This window comes from Gadus morhua, unplaced genomic scaffold (assembly GCF_902167405.1).
Source record: "Gadus morhua unplaced genomic scaffold, gadMor3.0, whole genome shotgun sequence".
Lineage (NCBI taxonomy): Eukaryota > Metazoa > Chordata > Actinopteri > Gadiformes > Gadidae > Gadus > Gadus morhua.
In genome coordinates, this window is record NW_021964142.1 from 426650 (window position 1) to 448814 (window position 22165).

At 44.9% G+C, this 22165-nt stretch overlaps 2 protein-coding genes across 4 annotated transcripts; one reads left to right on the top strand and one right to left on the bottom strand.

Annotated features, from left to right (window-relative positions):
* The first annotated feature begins 4018 nt into the window (after nucleotides 1–4018).
* Nucleotides 4019–22152, top strand: LOC115539072 (uncharacterized). Of its 2 annotated transcripts, XM_030350272.1 has the most exons (10): nucleotides 4019–4289; nucleotides 19521–19865; nucleotides 19959–20109; nucleotides 20226–20318; nucleotides 20473–20680; nucleotides 20972–21141; nucleotides 21236–21334; nucleotides 21460–21696; nucleotides 21787–21965; nucleotides 22060–22152. In XM_030350272.1, exons 2-9 carry the CDS (start codon nucleotides 19764–19766, stop codon nucleotides 21849–21851), a joined length of 1125 nt encoding a protein of 374 aa, XP_030206132.1. In that variant the 5' UTR covers nucleotides 4019–4289; nucleotides 19521–19763; the 3' UTR covers nucleotides 21852–21965; nucleotides 22060–22152. The 2 variants fall into 2 exon arrangements, with proteins under 2 accessions (XP_030206132.1, XP_030206134.1); XM_030350274.1 differs by lacking the exons at nucleotides 4019–4289; nucleotides 21236–21334 and having other exon boundaries at nucleotides 18889–19865.
* On the bottom strand, nucleotides 9799–12028 carry LOC115539074 (uncharacterized). 2 transcript variants are annotated; one of them, XR_003975664.1, is made up of 9 exons: nucleotides 11969–12028; nucleotides 11707–11825; nucleotides 11337–11459; nucleotides 11178–11243; nucleotides 10879–10967; nucleotides 10684–10789; nucleotides 10415–10520; nucleotides 10199–10269; nucleotides 9799–10035 (listed from the first exon to the last, which is right to left on the bottom strand). XR_003975664.1 is itself a non-coding variant. In XM_030350276.1 (8 exons), the coding sequence occupies exons 1-8, from the start codon at nucleotides 11722–11724 to the stop codon at nucleotides 9907–9909; spliced, it is 708 nt and encodes a 235-aa protein (XP_030206136.1). In that variant the 5' UTR covers nucleotides 11725–11907; the 3' UTR covers nucleotides 9799–9906. The 2 variants fall into 2 exon arrangements, 1 of the variants encoding a protein (XP_030206136.1); XM_030350276.1 differs by lacking the exon at nucleotides 11969–12028 and having other exon boundaries at nucleotides 11707–11907.
* Nucleotides 22153–22165: the final 13 nt, after the last annotated feature.

Below are 22165 nucleotides of genomic sequence, written 5' to 3' on the forward strand. Positions count from 1 at the left end.
CCCTGACCCTCACCCTGACCCTCACCCTCACCCTCACCCTCAACCTCACCCTCACCCTCACCCTGACCCTCACCCTCACCCTGACCCTCACCCTGACCCTCACCCTCACCCTGACCCTCACCCTGACCCTCACCCTGACCCTCACCCTCACCCTCACCCTTTCCCTCACCCTAACCCTCCCCCTCCCCCTCCCCCTGACCCTGACCCTCCCCCTCCCCCTCCCCCTCACCCTCCCACTGCTACAGCCTACCTCTCCACAAAGGGTCAAAGAACATTAGTACATTCAACATTAGTAATTCCACCTGGCCCTGGACTGCCCAGCCTGTGCTCTTCCTCCCCTCTCTCCTCCTCCTCCTCCTCCTCCCCCTCCTCCTCCTCCTCCTCCTCCTCCTCCCCCTCCTCCTCCTCCCCTCTCCTCCTCCTCCTCCTCCCCCTCCTCCTCTTCCTCCCCTCCTCTTCCTCCTCCTCTTCCTCCCCTCCTCTTCCTCCTCCTCCTCTTCCTCCCCTCTCCTCCTCCTCCTCCTCCTCCTCCTCCTCCTCCCCCTCCTCCTCCTCCTCCCCCTCCTCCTCCTCTTCCTCCCCTCTCCCCTCCTCCTCCTCTTCCTCCACTCTCCTCCTCCTCCTCCTCCTCCCTCTTCCTCCCCTCTCCTCCTCCCCGTCCTCCTCCTCCCCTCTCTCCTCCTCCTCCTCTCCTCCTCCTCCCCCCCCTCCTCCTCCTCCTCCTCCCCTCCTCCTCCTCCCCCTCCTCCTCCTCCTCCCCCTCCTCCTCCTCCTCCCCCTCCCCTCCTCCTCCTCCTCCTCCTCCTCCCCCTCCTCCTCCTCCTCCTCCTCCCTCCTCCTCCTCCTCCTCCTCCTCCCCTCTCCTCTTCCTCCTCCTCCTCCTCCTCCTCCAGCACTCTGCCCCTCAGTAAGTGTAGCAGCCACCAGTCATCCTGGCAATACTGCAGTTCTTTGTAGCTTAAATACTAAAGCCGTCATACTGACTTTTAATGATTTTTAATATAGCCCAGTCTTATTCTGTATGGTATGGAATTTAATTTAATTGAAAATGTTTTTATTTCAAACAAGTCTGCGTGCGTGCGTGCACGTATTGTGTGTGTGTGTGTGTGTGTGTGTGTGTGTGTGTGTGTGTGTGTGTGTGTGTGTGTGTGTCTCATTCATGCTGTATTGTTTACCGGTCCTCCTCCAGCTGGCAGTGGGTTTAATCCTCCCTCTCATATTAAACCATATCAGTCCCGGCCCTCTGCCCCCAGCGCCCTCCAGAACCACGCTCCTCTGACTCACCCAGACCACGGCCCTCTGCCCCCAGCGCCCTCCAGAACCACGCTCCTCTGACTCACCCAGACCACGGCCCTCTGCCCCCAGCGCCCTCCAGAACCACGCTCCTCTGACTCACCCAGACCACGGCCCTCTGCCCCCAGCGCCCTCCAGAACCACGCTCCTCTGACTCACCCAGACCACGGCCCTCTGCCCCCCAGCGCCCTCCAGAACCACGCTCCTCTGACTCACCCAGACCACGGCCCTCTGCCCCCAGCGCCCTCCAGAACCACGCTCCTCTGACTCACCCAGACCACGGCCCTCTGCCCCCAGCGCCCTCCAGAACCACGCTCCTCTGACTCACCCAGACCACGGCCCTCTGCCCCCAGCGCCCTCCAGAACCACGCTCCTCTGACTCACCCAGACCACGGCCCTCTGCCCCCAGCGCCCTCCAGAACCACGCTCCTCTGACTCACCCAGACCACGGCCCTCTGCCCCCAGCGCCCTCCAGAACCACGCTCCTCTGACTCACCCAGACCACGGCCCGGCTCCACGGCCGCGGGGTTAGTGGAGTCCTGAAGGGGTTCCCAGTGTCTCCTAGGACCTAGCCACCCTGTCCCTAGAGGAGATCTCTAGGACCCTGCTCCCTAAGGAGTGAGTCTCCTAGGACCCTGCTCCCTAGAGGAGTCTCCTAGGACCCTGCACCCTGCTCCCGAGAGGAGTCTCCTAGGACCCTGCTCTCTAGAGGAGTCTCCTAGGACCCAGCAGCCTGCTCCCTAGAGGAGTCTCCTAGGACCCAGCACCCTGTTCCCTAGAGGAGTCTCCTAGGACCCTGCTCCCTAGAGGAGTCTCCTAGCACCCAGCACCCTGCTCCCTAGAGGAGTCTCCTAGGACCCTGTTCCCTAGAGGAGTCTCCTACGACCCTGTTCCCTAGAGGAGTCTCCTAGCACCCTGTTCCCTAGAGGAGTCTCCTAGGACCCTGCTCCCTAGAGGAGTCTCCTAGGACCCAGCACCCTGTTCCCTAGAGGAGTCTCCTAGGACCCTGTTCCCTAGAGGAGTCTCCTAGCACCCTGTTCCCTAGGGGAGTCTCCTAGGACCCTGATCCCTAGAGGAGTCTCCTAGGACCCTGTTCCCTAGAGGAGTCTCCTAGCACCCTGTTCCCTAGGGGAGTCTCCTAGGACCCTGATCCCTAGAGGAGTCTCCTAGCACCCAGCAGCCTTCCCTGTAACCAGTGGTTATCTCATTACATTATATTCATATAACATAGTTTAGACTGCATTGTTCTTTGATAACAGAGTGAGGTGTCTCACCAGCACGTACCTCCTTCCATTAACTCAGAAGGAACCAGAATGATTTGAGGAGGGAGGGTCGACGGTGAAAGTGCAGGGGGCGGGGCCTGAGGCACAGCCGGACCTGTCCGTCAAGGACAGAAGGTCTGCGATTGGAGCTTCTGCAGCGGGTCACGCCAAGGCGGTCCCCACAGTGAGACACCTCACTCTGTTACCAGAGAACCAGGGGTCACGCCAAGGCGGTCCCCACAGTGAGACACCTCACTCTGTTACCAGAGAACCAGGGGTCACGCCAAGGGGACCCCCACAGTGAGACACCTCACTCTGTTACCAGAGAACCAGGGGTCACGCCAAGGCGGTCCCCACAGTGAGACACCTCACTCTGTTACCAGAGAACCAGGGGTCACGCAAAGGGGGTCCCCACAGTGAGACACCTCACTCTGTTACCAGAGAACCAGGGGTCACGCCAAGGCAGTCCCCACAGTGAGACACCTCACTCTGTTACCAGAGAACCAGGGGTCACGCCAAGGGGACCCCCACAGTGAGACACCTCACTCTGTTACCAGAGAACCAGGGGTCACGCAAAGGCGGTCCCCACAGTGAGACACCTCACTCTGTTACCAGAGAACCAGGGGTCACGCCAAGGGGACCCCCACAGTGAGACACCTCACTCTGTTATCAAAGAACCAGGGGTCACGCAAAGGCGGTCCCCACAGTGAGACACCTCACTCTGTTACCAGAGAACCAGGGGTCACGCCAAGGCGATCCCCACGGTGAGACACCTCACTCTGTTACCAGAGAACCAGGGGTCACGCCAAGGGGACCCCCACGGTGAGACACCTCACTCTGTTACCAGAGAACCAGGGGTCACGCCAAGGCGGTCCCCACAGTGAGACACCTCACTCTGTTACCAGAGAACCAGGGGTCACGCCAAGGCGGTCCCCACAGTGAGACACCTCACTCTGTTACCAGAGAACCAGGGGTCACGTCAAGGCGGTCCCCACGGTGAGACACCTCACTCTGTTACCAGAGAACCAGGGGTCACGCCAAGGCGGTCCCCACAGTGAGACACCTCACTCTGTTACCAGAGAACCAGGGTTCACGTAAAGGAACCCAAAGGTAACACCGTCTGAAGGCTTTCCTATAGGTTCACTGAAGGAAAGCCTATGGTGACCCCTATAGGAGAGCTATGGAAGGACCTCAACCTCCCCATAAACAGCCTCATCCCCCTGGACTCACTCTGTCCACGATAATTACAGTGTTTCACACTTTAATTATCTTTAATTTATCTGTTTATGGAATATGCTGTAATTTTTCATAATATCACACATTTGACTTTTTATGGCATAATAACTGACATGTATATATACATTTTGTGTTCAATCTTTTCTACTTATATTATAAACCTGACCTTTTTAGAGAGAGAGAGAGAGAGAGAGAGAGAGAGAGAGACTCATTCACCGCGTCTCTCCCCTCTGATCGTGAATGCGAGTTTCTAGTTGTTACGTTAATCTCACCCCACCCTGGAACGCTTATTTTGTTGCGTCTACAGACTAGACCCCTCGGTCATCCGTCGACGGACGGAGGTAGTGTGAATGCGCCCTGGCCTGAATACGCGCGGACCATGGACCTCTAAAGACCGTTTGGAATGCGCCCGGACCGTTTTGAGTACACCATCCGGGTCCTTTCAGTGCACTGCTTTCCCCCGATCGTAATTGGAACGCCCTAATCAAACTAAGTATAGTAAGTATGGGAAGTATGGATATCGGAATACGTTTAACAGTCTATTTATTGGTAAACTGACATTTGTTTTCTGTAAAGGACGTATGAATGTCTCTACCTGCTGTTTGAACCATCAAGTGTCTCTTTGTATTTGAGCTTCTAGACAGCGCAGCTATCTGTCTGTCGTTGATATTTTATTAAAGAGATGATTCTTCATCTCTGAGGGAAGTCATGGAGCAGCAGCCTCTAAGAGGTTAGTCTGACAGGACTGTAAACTGGGAGGGGAACGGGACCAACTGTTCACAACAGCGTACTTTACCTCTGATTTAGTCGGACGGTTTTTATTTCCCACTTTATTGCAGCAGGAAGAAGACTAAAGTTAAGGGATTTTTCAGTTAGGATTAATCCCAAAACCACCATCATGCAGTCGGTATCCAGCTGGTCCTCCATGAGTTTACACCGGTTTACACTCGCTCTTCTTCACTTCTTCTTGTAGTTAGTTCAATGACTATTTTTGGTGTGACTGCCCCCACAGGTCAGTCAGAGTACTACGTCAGATCACGTTTGTTCACGCGAGATTTCTTGCTTGAGGGACAAGATTCTAGTGCGTCTGAAGACAAATCTTTATGTGTGTGGTGTGCTGTGTTTGGAATATCGCAGGACACCACACACAACACGATCAAAACTGTTAATGTAATCTTAATGTGTGGGGTCTCTCACAGATAAAAAATCGGTTGAGATTTATAAAATCTTTATGTGTGTGGCAGGCTTAAGGTACGGTGTTGTGCCGAATTTCGACCCCCCTGCATATTACGACCCCCCTTCGCGGGAACGCGCATTCGCTTATTGTCAACGCCCCATACTTTCGTTTAGTTCGAGGCGCTCTTCCTTCTGACAATATCGGTCTAAATTAGTGTTTATATTCTATCAGAACATCACAAGTTGAGCAACTTATCACAGAAAGCGATGGCATATTTTAGATTGTAAGTTTGAAGACGAACACATCGCAATGGAACCTCCGACGGCGACGACCCATGTACGCTACAACATTCACGATAATGAACTACGAGATCACTTAAATGCGTAATAGTTAAAAGTAATACATTTATGCATTATGTTATTTGCTCAATTTTGACAACCTCTTGGTAGCCTACCCTAGAAAGCACATTTAACTGTGACTGATCCAAAACTAAGGAAATCCTTTGCTATGTACAGACTCAGTGAGCACAGCCTCAGAATATACCCAAGGATATTGGGTATATTCGATATATATTCAATATATATTCAATGAATCCATTATATATTTTCGATATATTGAATAGATAGATACTAGATACATTCAATATCCAGCCAATTAAGCCTGCCAGATTCATCACCCCTCTCCTATTTCTTGTTTGCAAAGTCTGAGAAACGTATTGACGGTTGAGTGTTGAGTGTTACTGAAAAGACAACATTTTTTTCATTATGAAGTCTTCGGCTTTGAACTTCAGGTGACCTTTCGCCAATTATCACGAGAATTTAGGTGAGTGACAGGCAGCTCACAGGCCTGTGGTGGCCTGTGAAGGATATTGGATCTATTCAATATATATTCAATGTATCCAATATATATTTTGACTACATTGAATACATATTGAATATATATATATACTGGATATGTTCAACATCCAGCCAATTTAGCCTGCCATATGCATCACCCCCCTCCTATTTCTTGTTTGCAAAGTCTGAGACACTTCAAATTGTTTTGGCTTACACCGTTAGGTCATTGGATGTGACCGTAGAAATTTCAGACGTGTAGTCACATCAGGGGACATTTGGCGGGGGGGGGTTGTATTTCGGCAGGCAATTTAGCCTGCCGTATTTCAACCCCCCCTCCTATTTCCTGTTTGCAAAGTCTGAGACACTTCAAATTGTTTGAGCTTACATCGTTAGGTCATTGAATGTGACCTTATAAATTTCAGACGTGTAGTCACATCAGGGGACATTTGGCGGGGGGGGGTTGTATTTCGGCAGGCAATTTAGCCTGCCGTATTTCAACCCCCCCTCCTATTTCCTGTTTGCAAAGTCTGAGACACTTCAAATTTTTTGAGCTTACATCGTTAGGTCATTGAATGTGACCTTATAAATTTCAGACGTGTAGTCACATCAGGGGACATTTGGGGGGGGGGGGTTGTATTTCGGCAGGCAATTTAGCCTGCCGTATTTCAACCCCCCCTCCTATTTCCTGTTTGCAAAGTCTGAGACACTTCAAATTTTTTGAGCTTACATCGTTAGGTCATTGAATGTGACCTTATAAATTTCAGACGTGTAGTCACATGAGGGGACATTTGGCGGGGGGGGGTTGTATTTCGGCAGGCAATTTAGCCTGCCGTATTTCAACCCCCCCTCCTATTTCCTGTTTGCAAAGTCTGAGACACTTCAAATTTTTTAGGCTTACATCGTTAGGTCACTGGATGTGACCGTAGAAATTTCAGACGTGTAGTCACATCAGGGGACATTTGGCGGGGGGGGGTTGTATTTCGGCAGGCAATTTAGCCTGCCGTATTTCAACCCCCCCTCCTATTTCCTGTTTGCAAAGTCTGAGACACTTCAAATTTTTTGAGCTTACATCGTTAGGTCATTGAATGTGACCTTATAAATTTCAGACGTGTAGTCACATCAGGGGACATTTGGCGGGGGGGGGTTGTATTTCGGCAGGCAATTTAGCCTGCCGTATTTCAACCCCCCCTCCTATTTCCTGTTTGCAAAGTCTGAGACACTTCAAATTTTTTGAGCTTACATCGTTAGGTCATTGAATGTGACCTTATAAATTTCAGACGTGTAGTCACATCAGGGGACATTTGGCGGGGGGGGGTTGTATTTCGGCAGGCAATTTAGCCTGCCGTATTTCAACCCCCCCTCCTATTTCCTGTTTGCAAAGTCTGAGACACTTCAAATTTTTTGAGCTTACATCGTTAGGTCATTGAATGTGACCTTATAAATTTCAGACGTGTAGTCACATCAGGGGACATTTGGCGGGGGGGGGTTGTATTTCGGCAGGCAATTTAGCCTGCCGTATTTCAACCCCCCCTCCTATTTCCTGTTTGCAAAGTCTGAGACACTTCAAATTTTTTAGGCTTACATCGTTAGGTCACTGGATGTGACCGTAGAAATTTCAGACGTGTAGTCACATCAGGGGACATTTGGCGGGGGGGGGTTGTATTTCGGCAGGCAATTTAGCCTGCCGTATTTCAACCCCCCCTCCTATTTCCTGTTTGCAAAGTCTGAGACACTTCAAATTTTTTTGGCTTACACCGTTAGGTCACTGGATGTGACCGTAGAAATTTCAGACGTGTAGTCACAACAGGGGACATTTGGCGGGGGGGGGTTGTATTTCGGCAGGCAATTTAGCCTGCCGTATTTCAACCCCCCCTCCTATTTCCTGTTTGCAAAGTCTGAGACACTTCAAATTTTTTAGGCTTACATCGTTAGGTCATTGGATGTGACTGTAGAAATTTCAGACGTGTAGTCACATCAGGGGACATTTGGCGGGGGGGGGTTGTATTTCGGCAGGCAATTTAGCCTGCCGTATTTCAACCCCCCCTCCTATTTCCTGTTTGCAAAGTCTGAGACACTTCAAATTTTTTTGGCTTACACCGTTAGGTCACTGGATGTGACCGTAGAAATTTCAGACGTGTAGTCACAACATGGGACATTTGGCGGGGGGGGGTTGTTCTTCGGCAGGCAATTTAGCCTGCCGTATTTCAACCCCCCCTCCTATTTCCTGTTTGCAAAGTCTGAGACACTTCAAATTTTTTAGGCTTACATCGTTAGGTCACTGGATGTGACCGTAGAAATTTCAGACGTGTAGTCACATCAGGGGACATTTGGCGGGGGGGGGTTGTATTTCGGCAGGCAATTTAGCCTGCCGTATTTCAACCCCCCCTCCTATTTCCTGTTTGCAAAGTCTGAGACACTTCAAATTTTTTTAGCTTACACCGTTAGGTCACTGGATGTGACCGTAGAAATTTCAGACGTGTAGTCACAACATGGGACATTTGGCGGGGGGGGGTTGTTCTTCGGCAGGCAATTTAGCCTGCCGTATTTCAACCCCCCCTCCTATTTCCTGTTTGCAAAGTCTGAGACACTTCAAATTTTTTAGGCTTACATCGTTAGGTCACTGGATGTGACCGTAGAAATTTCAGACGTGTAGTCACATCAGGGGACATTTGGCGGGGGGGGGTTGTATTTCGGCAGGCAATTTAGCCTGCCGTATTTCAACCCCCCCTCCTATTTCCTGTTTGCAAAGTCTGAGACACTTCAAATTTTTTTGGCTTACATCGTTAGGTCATTGGATGTGACTGTAGAAATTTCAGACGTGTAGTCACAACAGGGGACATTTGGCGGGGGGGGGGGGGGGGGCGTGGGCAGGGCCGGCCCTGGGCATAGGCAGTATAGGCGAATGCTAAGGGCCCATCCATCGGTAGGGGGCGCCAAAAATAAGTCTTTTTTATTTTATTTTTTTGCATACTGTATTCATCTAACTTCAACTTCAATGTTTATATTACTTAGGCAATAAATAAATATTAGACAACATAACATGTAAAATAAAAGAGCGCCATTCTGACCGGAGAGGAGAAAGCTATCTATTTGCACATCACAATGTCAAAGAAACCTAAACACTCTGGCGCCCAGGGAAGGAAGAGGACAAAAGAAGAGGAGGAAAAATGGGAAAAATACAGAAATACAGTAACTTTAATTTGTTTATCTTTAACGTAGGCCTGGCTGGCTATAGCCAACTGGTCACTTTGTCTGGCTCTTGTTCACCTTTTTATCTTTATTTCTCTTGAGCTAACTGTTCCCTATACATAACTCAGCTTAATACGTGTCTATTGTTTTAATTTATTAAGCACTATGTGGTTTTATTATTTAGTAAATACAAATAATCTGCAAACAGTTGTCAGGGCGTAGCGCGTTGCCAAGCAACATGTAAACAACTTAACCTGACTGTAATGAATACGAAGGATGCCAAGAATGGGTTTCAAACGCAGAGCATAATAGTTTATTAACACAATTCCCAAGGAGGAGGCTGGAGATGGGTCAAGGGACTGGCAGGGGGTCATACACAGGAAATTTGATGGGTAGGCGAAGTCCAGGCGGGGAGCAGGCTAGGAGTCGGAGACTACGTTAGTCAGGCAAACAGGTTGATGCACGGGTAATTCATTATATATAGGTAATATTTTGAAAAGGCACAGTACGGTTGTGGTGAAAACAAACAATACCTCACAAAGGAAAGGGTGAACTGAACTGAACTAAATAGAGGGAGTGATGTGCATGCACGGGTGACTAGAATTGCTGTGATGTGATCTGAGGAGTGAGTTGCATTCAAGGGATTGGTGGCGTGATCAAGGGTTAGCTGGAAGTAGACTTTACACTGACATTGAGAACAAAACATTTATTAACACAATTCAAACATTCAGAACAAAACATTTATTAACACAATTAAAACAAATATAAACAATTTCTTAGAACAACATATGTAAAAAGAAAAAACAAAAAGCCAAACCAACTACAATAAATACAAAATAAGTACAATATATAGAAAATCAACAAAAGCTACCTGGTACACTGATGTACAGTATGTCACGCCCACCACTCCCACCTAGCGTGCCAGTGCCCTCTCTCTCCTGGCTGTCCTGTCTGTGTTACAGGCTAGACAGAGGTGTGGCGATTCCATCATATGTTTTGCACAGCTCTGATGATACCAGCGTTGGCACCGTTCACAGGAAATCTAAACAATTTGATATTGACAATATCAGTTGAAATGTTCATACTTGGTAAGTAGTTTTGGTAATTTGGTAAGTGGCACCAACTCCTGTGCTATTAACACTGACAATACTGTTCATCTGATTGAAAATAAAGGTATATATATAATAAATTATGACATGTCTTACCCATTGTACGTCCTCGTCTGTTTCTGGATTGTCTGTCTGTCCACATTGGTGGCATACCTCAGTCAGGTCATCTAATAAAAGATCATGACTTTAGGTCATTATGTTCCTCATAATGACCTAAATTAACTGTAACAGTTGCTCTATATTACATTGTCTTTGCAAAGTAGCCCTAAAAAGAGAATTATAACTACATATTTTCATGGGGGAAATAGTTACCAGTATTCTCAAGGAGAGCAGTTGCGATTGCCCTTCGCATTTCCCCTACACCTTTTCTTGATGTATTGAATTTGCAGTTTTCACCTTTAAGGATACATTCAGCAAACTGGAAAAAAGCACAAGTTAAGACAAATTAATATTTTGATCTAAATGTGACAAATTACTGTTATGTTACCATTAAGAATGACATTGGCTTTGGATACATTGTCACTGACAGACAAAGTGTTAATTTTATTTAAATCATAGTTGGCCCATCACCTAACACTTACTTTCAATACAAAGGGCCCGCAGGAGGTACTGTCAGTCTGACGAGGGTGTGGGACTGTGTCGCATCCCCATCTGGACACATTGATCCCCCTAAGTCTCATGAAGGCTCTGAAATATATGAAAAGTAACTGTAGTGGATTGCTATACACTCTGTATGAACGTCCCAATAGAAATCCAAGAGCAAAATCTCAGATTACCTTGTTACATCTTTGCACCTATTTATGTCGGTACTGGATTCCCCAAGAGGATCGAGTAAGAGAGCCTTTTTTTGTGATGGGATCATGACCTTTATTTTTTTTAATAATAAAAAAGACATTAGCGGAGATCTATGCTACTAAAAGTCACACTGCAAATCACCTACACATACACATGGCAACACTGGAATTTACCACTTACTTTATGGCAAGTAGACTATATTGAATATAAGTATGTAAAATAAAATAAAGGATCGTAAGAGTAATTTATGACTTTATGTATGCCGCAAGATTTCACTTACAGTGAGTTTCCAGTGGTGGTTCTCATTGATGATCCCAAGGATGTACTTGTACATGTGTGGATCCAGCTAAAAGAATAAAAAGTTCCAATTATTTATGGAGTTCATAACTTTGTAGAGACACATCAGTTCAGTATTGGAGCAGGCAAAGCTTTCCCTAACCTTCACTTTTGGTTGTTTCCTTTTCCATATGTTGGACATCTCAAATGTGTCTATTGCCATAGCCCTGTCGGTTGACTTCGCATTAAAGTCTCGCACCAGTAGCTGCATGTAGGCATTCATGACCTGAAAGAAAGAAATAAAGACAAGAAAGATAATCAGTTAGATGAATAAAATGCTGTTTAATCACATGGGTAGGTCAAATGTAACACTTACAATGGAAAAACAGAGTACTAAAATGCTAATGATCCTGATAAATTAAACTGTACTATAAGTGATACCAGAGTAGTGATGTCAAAAATATATGCTCTAACAACATATGTAACAACGTGAAAGTAGTTAGTCCTTTACTATGAGCAAGGTGAGGTCTTACCTCACTCTCAAACTCCATATCTGGAGCGGTTCTTGCGATGTCGGCAAAGAAGATTAGGTATGGCCCTATTTTTGAGAGCAGCACATAGACATCTGTTCCCTGCCAAGCTTCTTCTACACCTGCAATATTAAGGTATAATAAATACTGGAAGCATCCACATAATATTTAACATGTAGAAAACCATAACATTAGATTATAAATCACATGTTTATACATATATATAATGAACTTCAGCAAATCTCCAAACATTCATATCACATACATTTAGCTGGGTCTGTGACTGGGGATGCTGCTGGGGTGGATGCTGCTGGGGTGGATGCTGGTGGGGTGGATGCTGGTGGGGTGGATGCTGCTGGGGTGGATGCTGCTGGGGTGGATGCTGCTGGGGTGGATGCTGGTGGGGTGGATGCTGCTGGGGTGGATGCTGGTGGGGTGGATGCTGCTGGGGTGGATGCTGGTGCTGGGGTGGATGCTGGTGGGGTGGATGCTGGTGGGGTGGATGCTGCTGGGGTGGATGCTGGTGCTGGGGTGGATGCTGGTGGGGTGGATGCTGGTGCTGGGGTGGATGCTGGTGGGGTGGATGCTGGTGCGGTGGATGCTGGTGCTGGGGTGGATGCTGGTGGGGTGGATGCTGGTGCTGGGGTGCATGCTGGTGGGGTGGATGCTGGTGGGGTGGATGCTGGTGGGGTGGATGCTGGTGCTGGGGTGGATGCTGGTGGGGTGGATGCTGGTGGGGTGGATGCTGGTGGTGGGGTGGATGCTGGTGGGGTGGATGCTGGTGCTGGGGTGCATGCTGGTGGGGTGGATGCTGGTGCTGGGGTGGATGCTGGTGGGGTGGATGCTGCCAATGTGGTGCCGGCTAGCTTGAGGTTTACCTTCAAATTTTGGGGGATGTGAGGACTCTGTGCATGGTGATGCTTCAGGTGGTCAATATTGATCTTTGGAAAGACAACACCATTCACGTCCACCAAGTCAGCACTTTTGTTCTCAACTGACAACACAGTGTATGGCCCCAGGAAATTGGGGTCCAGCTTGCCTCCTTTCCTTTGCCGGCTCCTAATGTTCAACCTCCAGACCATGTCACCAACATTGAATTTCTGCATCGATGATTTTTGGGACATCCTCTTCATCTTCTCTTGTGCTTTCTTGGTGTTCCCCTCAGCACACGAGAGAATTTTGCTGATATTGAGGGCAGAGTCGGTCAGGTTGTCTTTGGCCACAGCGTCCTCGACACTGCTGTCAATCTGAAAATGTATTTTAAGTTTATAGCGTGATATTTATAGAAAAGCTTACACATTTATTAGTATTTCAGTCTGTAGTATTGAATATTTTGAGTAGTTAAAAGCCTGTACTAACCTGGTACTGCTCTGGGATCTGGGATGGATATCGCGCCTCTCTTCCAAACATCATATAGAATGGCGAGAAATTAGTGGTCATTTGTTTTTTTGTCCTTAGGCCAAACATTACCGCATCGAGATGCATGTCCCATTCCTTGGGGTTGTTTCCCACCAGTTTGCAAAGTGCTCTGAAGAGATGATACCATCAAAGATTGATTAATATTGCCTCGTCAGATTTTCACCTTTGAGCTTTTCAAAGATATAGCATAATAAAATAACATATTAGAACATTATTTTATAGTGAGTATTATTACAATTAAAACATACAGATCATACCTCTGTATGGTTGCATTCATCCTTTCCACTAAACCATTGGTTTGTGGATGATACGGAGCACAAAGACTCCTTTTGATTTGCAATACTTCACAAACATTTTTGTTGAGCTGTTATTACTAAAGAATGACAAGAGAAACAGTTAAGGACATTGTGTAAGAAAGTATTTAACCAATTTCATGAAATGACAAAACAAGCCAGCAGCACTTGTGACTTAATCCTGTGGTCCAGCTTATACTGTACATATGAAACCTACAGCATTTACAAACTCCGTCCCCTGGTCTGTGAGGACTCTCTTAGGTGCTTCAAATTGGTGCACAAACTTCAAGAGACACCCAGTGACTTCTTTTGCTGTCTTCGATGGAAGGGCATAAGCTTGTGGCCACTTAGTGAGGTAGTCCACCATGACGCAAATGTACTGGTTCCCTCTGTCGGTGACTGTCAGCTTCCCAATGAGGTCCATTCCGACCAGCTCAAATGGCTCTTTAACCTAGAAGAAATGAATGAATGACAAAAATATCTCCCTTTTTATATTTGGTTTTCCATATTTCATTTAAATGTAAAATGTTTAATAAGGAAACATCGCATCAATCATTATGACTCATTATTATTGTTGAGACATACAAAACACAAGTTGTATTAGGAGCGTAATAGAAAAGAAAACATACTGTGATGGGTATATACTCCACCTCACGCTTTATGGTCGTTGTGTTGGCCTGGCATGGAACACACTGTGCCACCTTTATTAAAACAGCAATATTTAAAATGTTAAAATACAGAAATGTATATGATCTTCATTTGAAAAGGCTTGAATTTGGAATACTGTTGAAAAAAAACATTTAGTATAATCACCCATGAGTCAATCTCTGAAGACATGCCAGGCCAATAAAATCTGGCAGAGATGGCATCTCTGGTCTTTCGCTGCCCACAGTGCGCTCCGATACTGCTGCTGTGGAACTCTGCGAAAATTGCCTTTGCCTCCTCTTTTCCACAGACAACTTTGGTTGTACTGGCAGTAGATGTCGCCTTGCGACGCACATAATACAGTTCATTGTCTGTGAAATTGTAGAAAATTACTTTATGACAAAGACATGTAGGGCCTAGTTTATAACATTACAAAACAGAACGGCAACATTAACATTATAGAATAGTGAAACCTATAATATAGTTTAGTATAGTGTAATAGCCAATTAACCTTTTGTTTGGCTTTGTGTTTAATTTGATGCATACACCACCTGAGTGCATTGCAGTCAGGTGGTTTGCATGCCAACATACGGTTTCTGACCGTAATTAAAAATAAATAAATCTAAAAATCTAAAATTTGATCTCTGAATGGTGTACATTCAACACTCAATTCTTCCAGAGCGGGACCCTCACCTGGACATACAACATACTACACAGCTCATTAAAAGCAAGATTTTTGATCTCAGGTTTTAGTGTGTTAATTGTATCCCTCCTTGTCTGTGTCTGTTCTGTCTGCTGGTGGGTTTCCAGCTCTAGCTTGAGTCCCTGTGTACCCTACATAGCTTCACCTATGTAGGGTAGGCCTACACTATAAATATTTAGTGTAAATATTTGTAACATAATGATATTTTATTGAAACAACATTGATCTCACACATTTTTGTGTGACATTATAATATGAGCTATTTTTTTTCGTTCCTTGAATTTCACTCCGAAATTTGCATTACTTCTTGTCTCTCACCTTCAATGCGGAATAGAAGTGCCTTCTTGCGGAAAATATTTTTTTCCTGCTTGGACAAGCCCTCAGGATAAATGCATTTGCATTTATAATCTAAAATTTCGGAATATATTTTGGGATCCATCTTCAACACGTGCTTTGATTTATCATCTAAACTCTCGTAGATGTTTACCTAAAACTCTCGTGATAATTGGTGAAAGGTCACCTGAAGTTCAAAGCCGAAGACTTCATAATGAAGAAAATGTTGTATTTTCAGTAACAATCAACACTCAGCCGTCAATACGTTTCTCAGACTTTGCAAACAAGAAATAGGAGAGGGGTGATGAATATGCCAGGCTAAATTGGCTGGGTATTGAATATATCCAGTATATATATATTCAATATATCCAAAATATATATTGGATATATTGAATATGTATTGAATATATATTGAATATATCCAATATACTTCACAGGCACCACAGGACTGTGGTGGCATCTCTCGATGGCGAGGCTGTGCTCACTGAGTCTGTACATAGTAAAGGATTTCCTTAGTTTTGGATTTGTCACAGTTAAATGTGCTTTCTAGGGTAGGCTACCAAGAGGTTGTCAAAATTGAGCAAATAACATAATGCATACATTTATTACTTCTAACTACTACGTATTTAAGTGCTCTCGTAGTTCATTGTCGTGAATGTTGTAGCGTACATGGGTCGTCGGAGGTTCCATTGCGATGCGTTCGTCTTAAAACTTACAACCTAAAACATGCCATCGCTTTTTGTGATAAATTCCTTGTGATGTTGTGATATAATATAAACACTAATTTTGACTAATATTGTCCGACGGAAGAGCTCCTCGAACTAAACGAAAGTAACGGGCGTTGACAATAAGCGAATGCGCGTTCACGCGTAGGGGGGTCGTAATATGCAGGGGGGTCGAAATTCGGCACAACAACTGTTGTCAACACTGACCTGTGATATAATAATCATATGTGAAGATTGAACTTGTCTATCATCATATATCAGCAGGTTGATCTATCTAAGGTCACAGTCATTAGTTCGCAGTGTTGCAGCACGCAGTCTCCTTCACCCTCACCGTAGTGTTTGTTGCCCGCCCCCAAATCATTTCCGTGTTCTTGTTGCATCTCTGTCAGAGCGAATGATGGTAAAACCATCCAGGTGAAAGTTTGTATCCTCAGTGACATCCTCAGTGCAGTCAACGTCCGAGGAAACAAAACGTGAAAGAAGGGTTAAAACTTCACGGTAAAACACAAACAAGTCGCTCCCAATACTGGTATATCCAACCCGGTCTCACGAAACCGGTCTCACGAAAAGTCGTGACACTGTCACGTTATTTAATCTATTGAAACGTGATCAGGATCACGTATTTTAAAACTTTTCGTGTTTTAAAGCACAAATTTTAAACCCATGTATTTCAATTGGAAGTAGGCCTATGTGTCGTGTCACCAGCACGACTTCTACTAAGGTTCTGTGCGGGAGCGTTCTCCCTAATGTCCCTTAAGGAGCTCCGTACAGAACATTTATTGTTAAAAATTGTCTGTGATGATAACTAACAATATGACAGCTTTTGGCCACCCATTTCTACTTAAACTTGTCTGTGAACAATATGACAGCTTTAGGCCACCCGTTTCTACTTTCACCTTTGATTCTGAGAAATTGTGACAATTCACGGATATATTAAATGCAGGTGCGCTGTATGTCTTGATGTTTATTTTATCTAGCCATCTACTGTCTTGTTTTTGGTTATGTGAATGAAAGTCCGCGTCGACGCCTCGCAAGTCCAGTGTCGCGAGCGGACGTTGCCATGACATCTAGAAATCATATCGTATTTAATGGGTTGTCACTAATATTGATGTGTTGGGCTTAATTATAACACTTGAATAATATTGTTTGCACCACGGCCTGGGGGGAATACTCGTATTCTGATACCTGCTGAGTAGTTCCAGTCAGCGTTTAGATTCTCTGCCCGAACCCGAGCCCGACCAGACCCGACCCGCGGGCCGGGTCTGGCCGATATTTCCCACCACTATCCTCGGGCCGGGCCTTTGGTCGAGCTTTTTTATTTTTATTTTATCATTGGTTTATTGGCCTAATCTGAGGAGTAATCTATGCCATAAACAGGAACGTTATAGGCCTTTATTACACGGGTCTTCTCAATGCCGTGGCCCGTGGAACACTCCGTTCACTTGCATGGGTAGTAGTCCGGTGACTCGTCAACCCCAGCGTCTTCCGTTGCTAAGCGACGTCACCGTCTTTGCGGACATGCTGGAAACGAATAAATTGTAAAAAAAAAAAAAAAGACACAGCATGTGAAGTTATTTTTTCGTTTTGGCAAGTTCCAGTCAAATTGTCTTTTCAGCCTTCCAAACGAGAGCTGGTAAATAGTGAAAAATGCATTAAACTGTAATCAGAAAACGTGGATATATGCTATTGACCCTAGTGTATCTGTGGTATTAAGGATGGGACGAATTTCGAATTATAAATATGTTGAGCGGACTAGAATGCCTCCCGTAGGCCTATATATTATTATTATTATTATGCACGTCTTGAGCCATCAGTCGGAACGTGTCTGTGCCGCTTCCAGTGGGCATTTCAGTAGGGACCACAGCCGGTTCGCTGCAGTGCCGCTTCCGATTGGAAATTGGCCTTACGTACTTACCCATGAGCGTTCTCTGCCGTTGCCATGGTGAAGACGCAAGCTTTCTGGTTGCGTAAGCACTGTCGTCAGTTTTCGCGGGAATTTCGCTCATTCCCTCGCAAACTCCTACTAAGGTAAGTTGATTGTCTATACGTCTGCTATATGTTTCGTTTAATATGATAAATTACCTGCATAGTTTAAATATTAGGGAGAAGATTAAATCCCCACCAGTGATTCACCATTGGTCAGCATCAATTATAAAGGGAAACTCCTGAAATTAACATAACCTTGCTAGCGAACGGATAATGTTCAATATAAACTAACACAATGCAGCATTAATAATATAATAATGTGTGAGTAATTTAATTGTGTGAGTTCATCTAGACGTTTTCATTTCCTCTGTCACTGTGGATCACTTTTAAAGTGAACTGTTTTGGATTTTACTTTAAGTTAAAGCTATACTGTACGATGTGAGAGAGCTAGCATGATTTGAAATTAGCTTCTCTTCGGAGTTCCGTTTAACTCCTCCCCCACCCTTCACGACTGCCCCAACCCCTCGACACAGAGCCGTGCACGAGCGCTAATGCTGCTTACGGCTTACTTCAACGGCAACCATTGCGTCACTTTTCAGGCCATTCAACTCCCTCAGCTGTCGCCATCGCTGAAAAGCGAATCCAATATTTATTCTCGTTTTTCCTCGAGCATTCTCTTACTTTTTTTTTGTTGCTGCCTTTTCATTTTCTGTCTTTCTTTTTCTTGCCTTTTTAAAAGGATGAACCGGGGCAAGTAACGGTGGCAGTGGTAACTTCTGTTTTTTTTCTTCCATCGTGTTAACATTGTAGGCTCACTAGGTCTAGTCCACTGTCATGAACTACTATGACAACAACGCTTTCTTTGCCCTCCGTGAACGCGCTCAGGCCGGCTCAGGCTCGTACACAGAGGGGAGAGAACGCGCAGGCTTGTGATTGGTTCTTTATATTCGGGTACAATGTCTCCGATTGGTAAGCATTTTAACAGGTTTATAGCAGATACAGAATTCGTTTTTTTTTCGCTTCTTTTTCATTGCCCATAAGTTATTTATTGCTGTCAGGATGTAAAAACCAATTTCAACAACATATTAAAAAGTGCATATCACTGAAAATCGTACAATATGCCTTTAAATTGTGTAAAGTTGTGTAGAAAACAAGCAAGGTGCTGTCTTTGAACAATTTATTATGCTCTCATGGTGCTTTCCCGGTCTTGTACCGGCAAAAGTCTGCAATAGAGATAAAGAAAAACCCGCTAAAACATGGTTTCTCAACGGGGGGCGTTCGAACCATATTAACTAGATGCCTTATTACAGTGGCGTCCAGAACGTCACCATAGGCAGTGTCATGCCAAATGTACTTTTTTTTATTACTTTTTAAATAGCCATAACTTGCTCAATTTTCAACCGATTTACAAACGGTTTGGTTTATTACAAACGTTATTAACGTGGTTATGATATTTAAACGTAAATCATTGTAGAATTCCTTACAGTTAAAATTAGGTTACCGTTTCGAAACGTAACTATCATTAAAACCGTGATAACTGTGTGATATGACACTTTCACAGTAAATTTGTCCAGAATCAACCACAGTTAATAACACCCTCCCAGGCATAGGTGTAGTGTTAATGTTAATGCAGTTAGTTAATTTTAATGCATATCTGATATGGTTTTCTTATCATTAGGTAATGGCTATATTAACATTGTATTTTTTTGCACATTGCTGCTAACTTTGTTTGTGACTGATTGATGGTTGACAGTTTTTTCTTTTCTCCCTGCAGCTCCTTTATAGTCAACCCCCACCACACGTTATCGTCGTCATTTTGAATACCCAAAGGCACTTTTAAGAGCCACGTCCATCTGTCTGCCTTTCTGTCTGGCTGTCTGTCTATCTATCTGCCTGTTTGGCTGTCTAACTGTCTGTCTGTCTGTCTGTCTGCCTGTCTGTCTGTCTGTCTGTCTGTCTGTCTGTCTGTCTGTCTGTCTGTCTGTCTGTCTGTCTGGGTCAGTCTGTTTGTGTTGCAATGGCCATGAGACATACCATTGACCGCCAGCATCCCAGCTACAAAGAGGGGAAACGTAAATTGCTTGAAAGTAAACAAGACCACCTTATAGCTGAAGCTGAGGTTAGTGTTTTTATATCAAATGAATCGTTTTTCATTTGTCACCTGTCTCAGTTTCTGTACCTTTAATTATTGAATTTTCCCTTCAACACGCAGAGAGCCGTTGAGGAGAGGAAACGTGCGCGTTCTGGTGGAGGACCTCCATGTGGCTCCACTAGTGACGGTGCAAGACGAGGCAAGCCGAGGGGGAGGCGTGGAGGGCGACGCGGAGGGCGACGCGGAGGGCGACGCAAAGCCTCAGCCACAGGTTCTTATCTGAATTATTTGACATTTATTGGAATTTAATGCGTAAATACTAGATGAGTTTGTAGCATGAAAGAATATTTATGAATGTTAATCATTCTTTAATGTACTCTTTTACAGTCACGTTCCCCCCAGCTGAGTGCTCCCCGTCATCCCATGAGGACGTTCCGCTTACTGTACCTTCAGCGCAACTGAATCCTCAAGAGGCATTTGGTAAATCCCACTGATGAATTGAAGTTTAAATCTAAAAATGTAAAGGTATCACTGAGAAAAAAGCCCTTTGTATTCTTGGTCCATGTACTTTTACTGTAAGTTATGTACTTCAACTGTGAATCCATTGTAGCCAAAGTTTCTATTTTCTTTACAGAAAAGTTTGTGGAGAGGCTTTCATCTCTAAATGCCTCTGGTCCTTCTGCCAAGCCTCAAAGAAGCTCTGCATCTTCATGGACTTTTCGGCAGCAGAAAGCCTCAGAGCGCTGGACAGAAGCACGACCAAACCACCTACAAGGCCTCATTGAAAAGGAGGCTGTTGGTCATCCCTTGTGTTGCCTCTGCCCCAAGCCGGCTGTTATTAGGTTGGATCACATTAATCTTAAACTTTATTTACCCAGGGTAGTAGCTGAGCATTACAGCAATTCTCAGTGCCCTGCTATATAGGCTAACATGCATGTCTTTTGGGGTGGGAGAGAAATTTGATACACAGAGGAAACCTACATGAATGTGAAAAGTACATCTAGGACCTTTGTATCAAACCGATTATCTAACTTAATTTAGAATACTGTAGCTTACTGTAACTTGAGTGTATTGTAGTTTATGAGTTATTCACATGAATAGTTGATTATATTATTAATTTTTTTCATCCCTAGGTGCAGAGAGTGTCTCCCTGAAGAGTGGTTCTGTGGGGACTGCGATGTACTGCATCACAAAAAACAGCCACTCCACAACAGGGAATGTCTGATACGTGGGTTCTTTGAACCCATTCCTCCAACCACACGCGTCATGAAAGGGGAGGATGGATATTTCACTCAGGAGCAAGGTATATACTCAACAAAGCTTTTATTTTGCTGTTCACATGTGTCTGCAGCTTTTAAAAGATAATATGAATGAATGGTCTTCTTTATTTATGCCAGCTTGCATCTTGCCAACTGTGAGTGTGTCAAACTGCGTCTGCGATGGCACAACCTTCACTGTGTTACCAGGCAAACCAGTGATTTTAATTAACATCAATGGTAAAAACAATTCACTATTTAAATTTATATTTGAAGATGATTTCCAGAAATAAAATCACACATCAAGATATTGGGGGTCTTTCAAAATGTGTTTTAAGCATGTTTTTTTTCTTTCTTGCTCTAAGGACGTTATGACTTGCATCAGCCACTGTATGTATGTCAGACGTGCCAGCAGCAGAGGACCCCTGACATGAAGCACTTCCTTCAGAGTGGATATTGGCCAGCCTCTCTCAATACTTCCACGTTGTACACGTTGGACCTCTTGAGCTCCTTTCAGGAACTGAAAGTAATCTCTCCAGACGTGATTCTCCAGACAGGCCTTCGCAAAGCTCCTGGAGCATCGCACCAAGTGTGGAGGACGAGTTAGTATTATTGTTCTTGGACATATTACAACATTTCTGTGCATAAGCAGACAACATCCCAAATATTTTTTTATTCTATGTATCTTCCAGTCTGGACATATCAAAGGCGACACCCTGCAGCGCAGCTTCTTGGAGTTTTCATATGCTTCGTTTGAGAAGGACCAACTCTGCTGTGGTGCTGTTCTCACCTGCCCAGCCTGCACACCAGAAATGTTGGCTGTTTCAGTAGATGGAAACAGAAAGTTATATCGCTTTCGCCGAAATGGAAGGTGCTCCTTGTTCCAGTGTTATTATTGATTGATTGATTGATTGATTGATTTAGTTACATATTTAATACATTTAATTTCTATTTGTCTTCCACAGTTCTGGTGACCATGCCTTTTTTGAAGGTTTATTTGTGGCTGAAGACAGTGCAGTGTCTGGATTTGTGGACATGATCCAGAAAGCTGTGAAAAAGGCAAGTTTGAAT

Coding starts and splice junctions, on each gene's coding strand:
- LOC115539074 (XM_030350276.1), bottom strand. Junction 10,968..11,177: donor ACCACCACTGGAAACTCACT/GTAAGTGAAATC, acceptor AAAAAAATAAAG/GTCATGATCCCATCACAAAA. Junction 10,790..10,878: donor AGGTGCAAAGATGTAACAAG/GTAATCTGAGAT, acceptor CATATATTTCAG/AGCCTTCATGAGACTTAGGG.
- LOC115539072 (XM_030350272.1), top strand. CDS start 19,764: ATGGCCATGAGACATACCATTGACCGCCAGCATCCCAGCTACAAAGAG. Junction 20,681..20,971: donor CCCAAGCCGGCTGTTATTAG/GTTGGATCACAT, acceptor TTTCATCCCTAG/GTGCAGAGAGTGTCTCCCTG. Junction 21,697..21,786: donor GCACCAAGTGTGGAGGACGA/GTTAGTATTATT, acceptor TGTATCTTCCAG/TCTGGACATATCAAAGGCGA.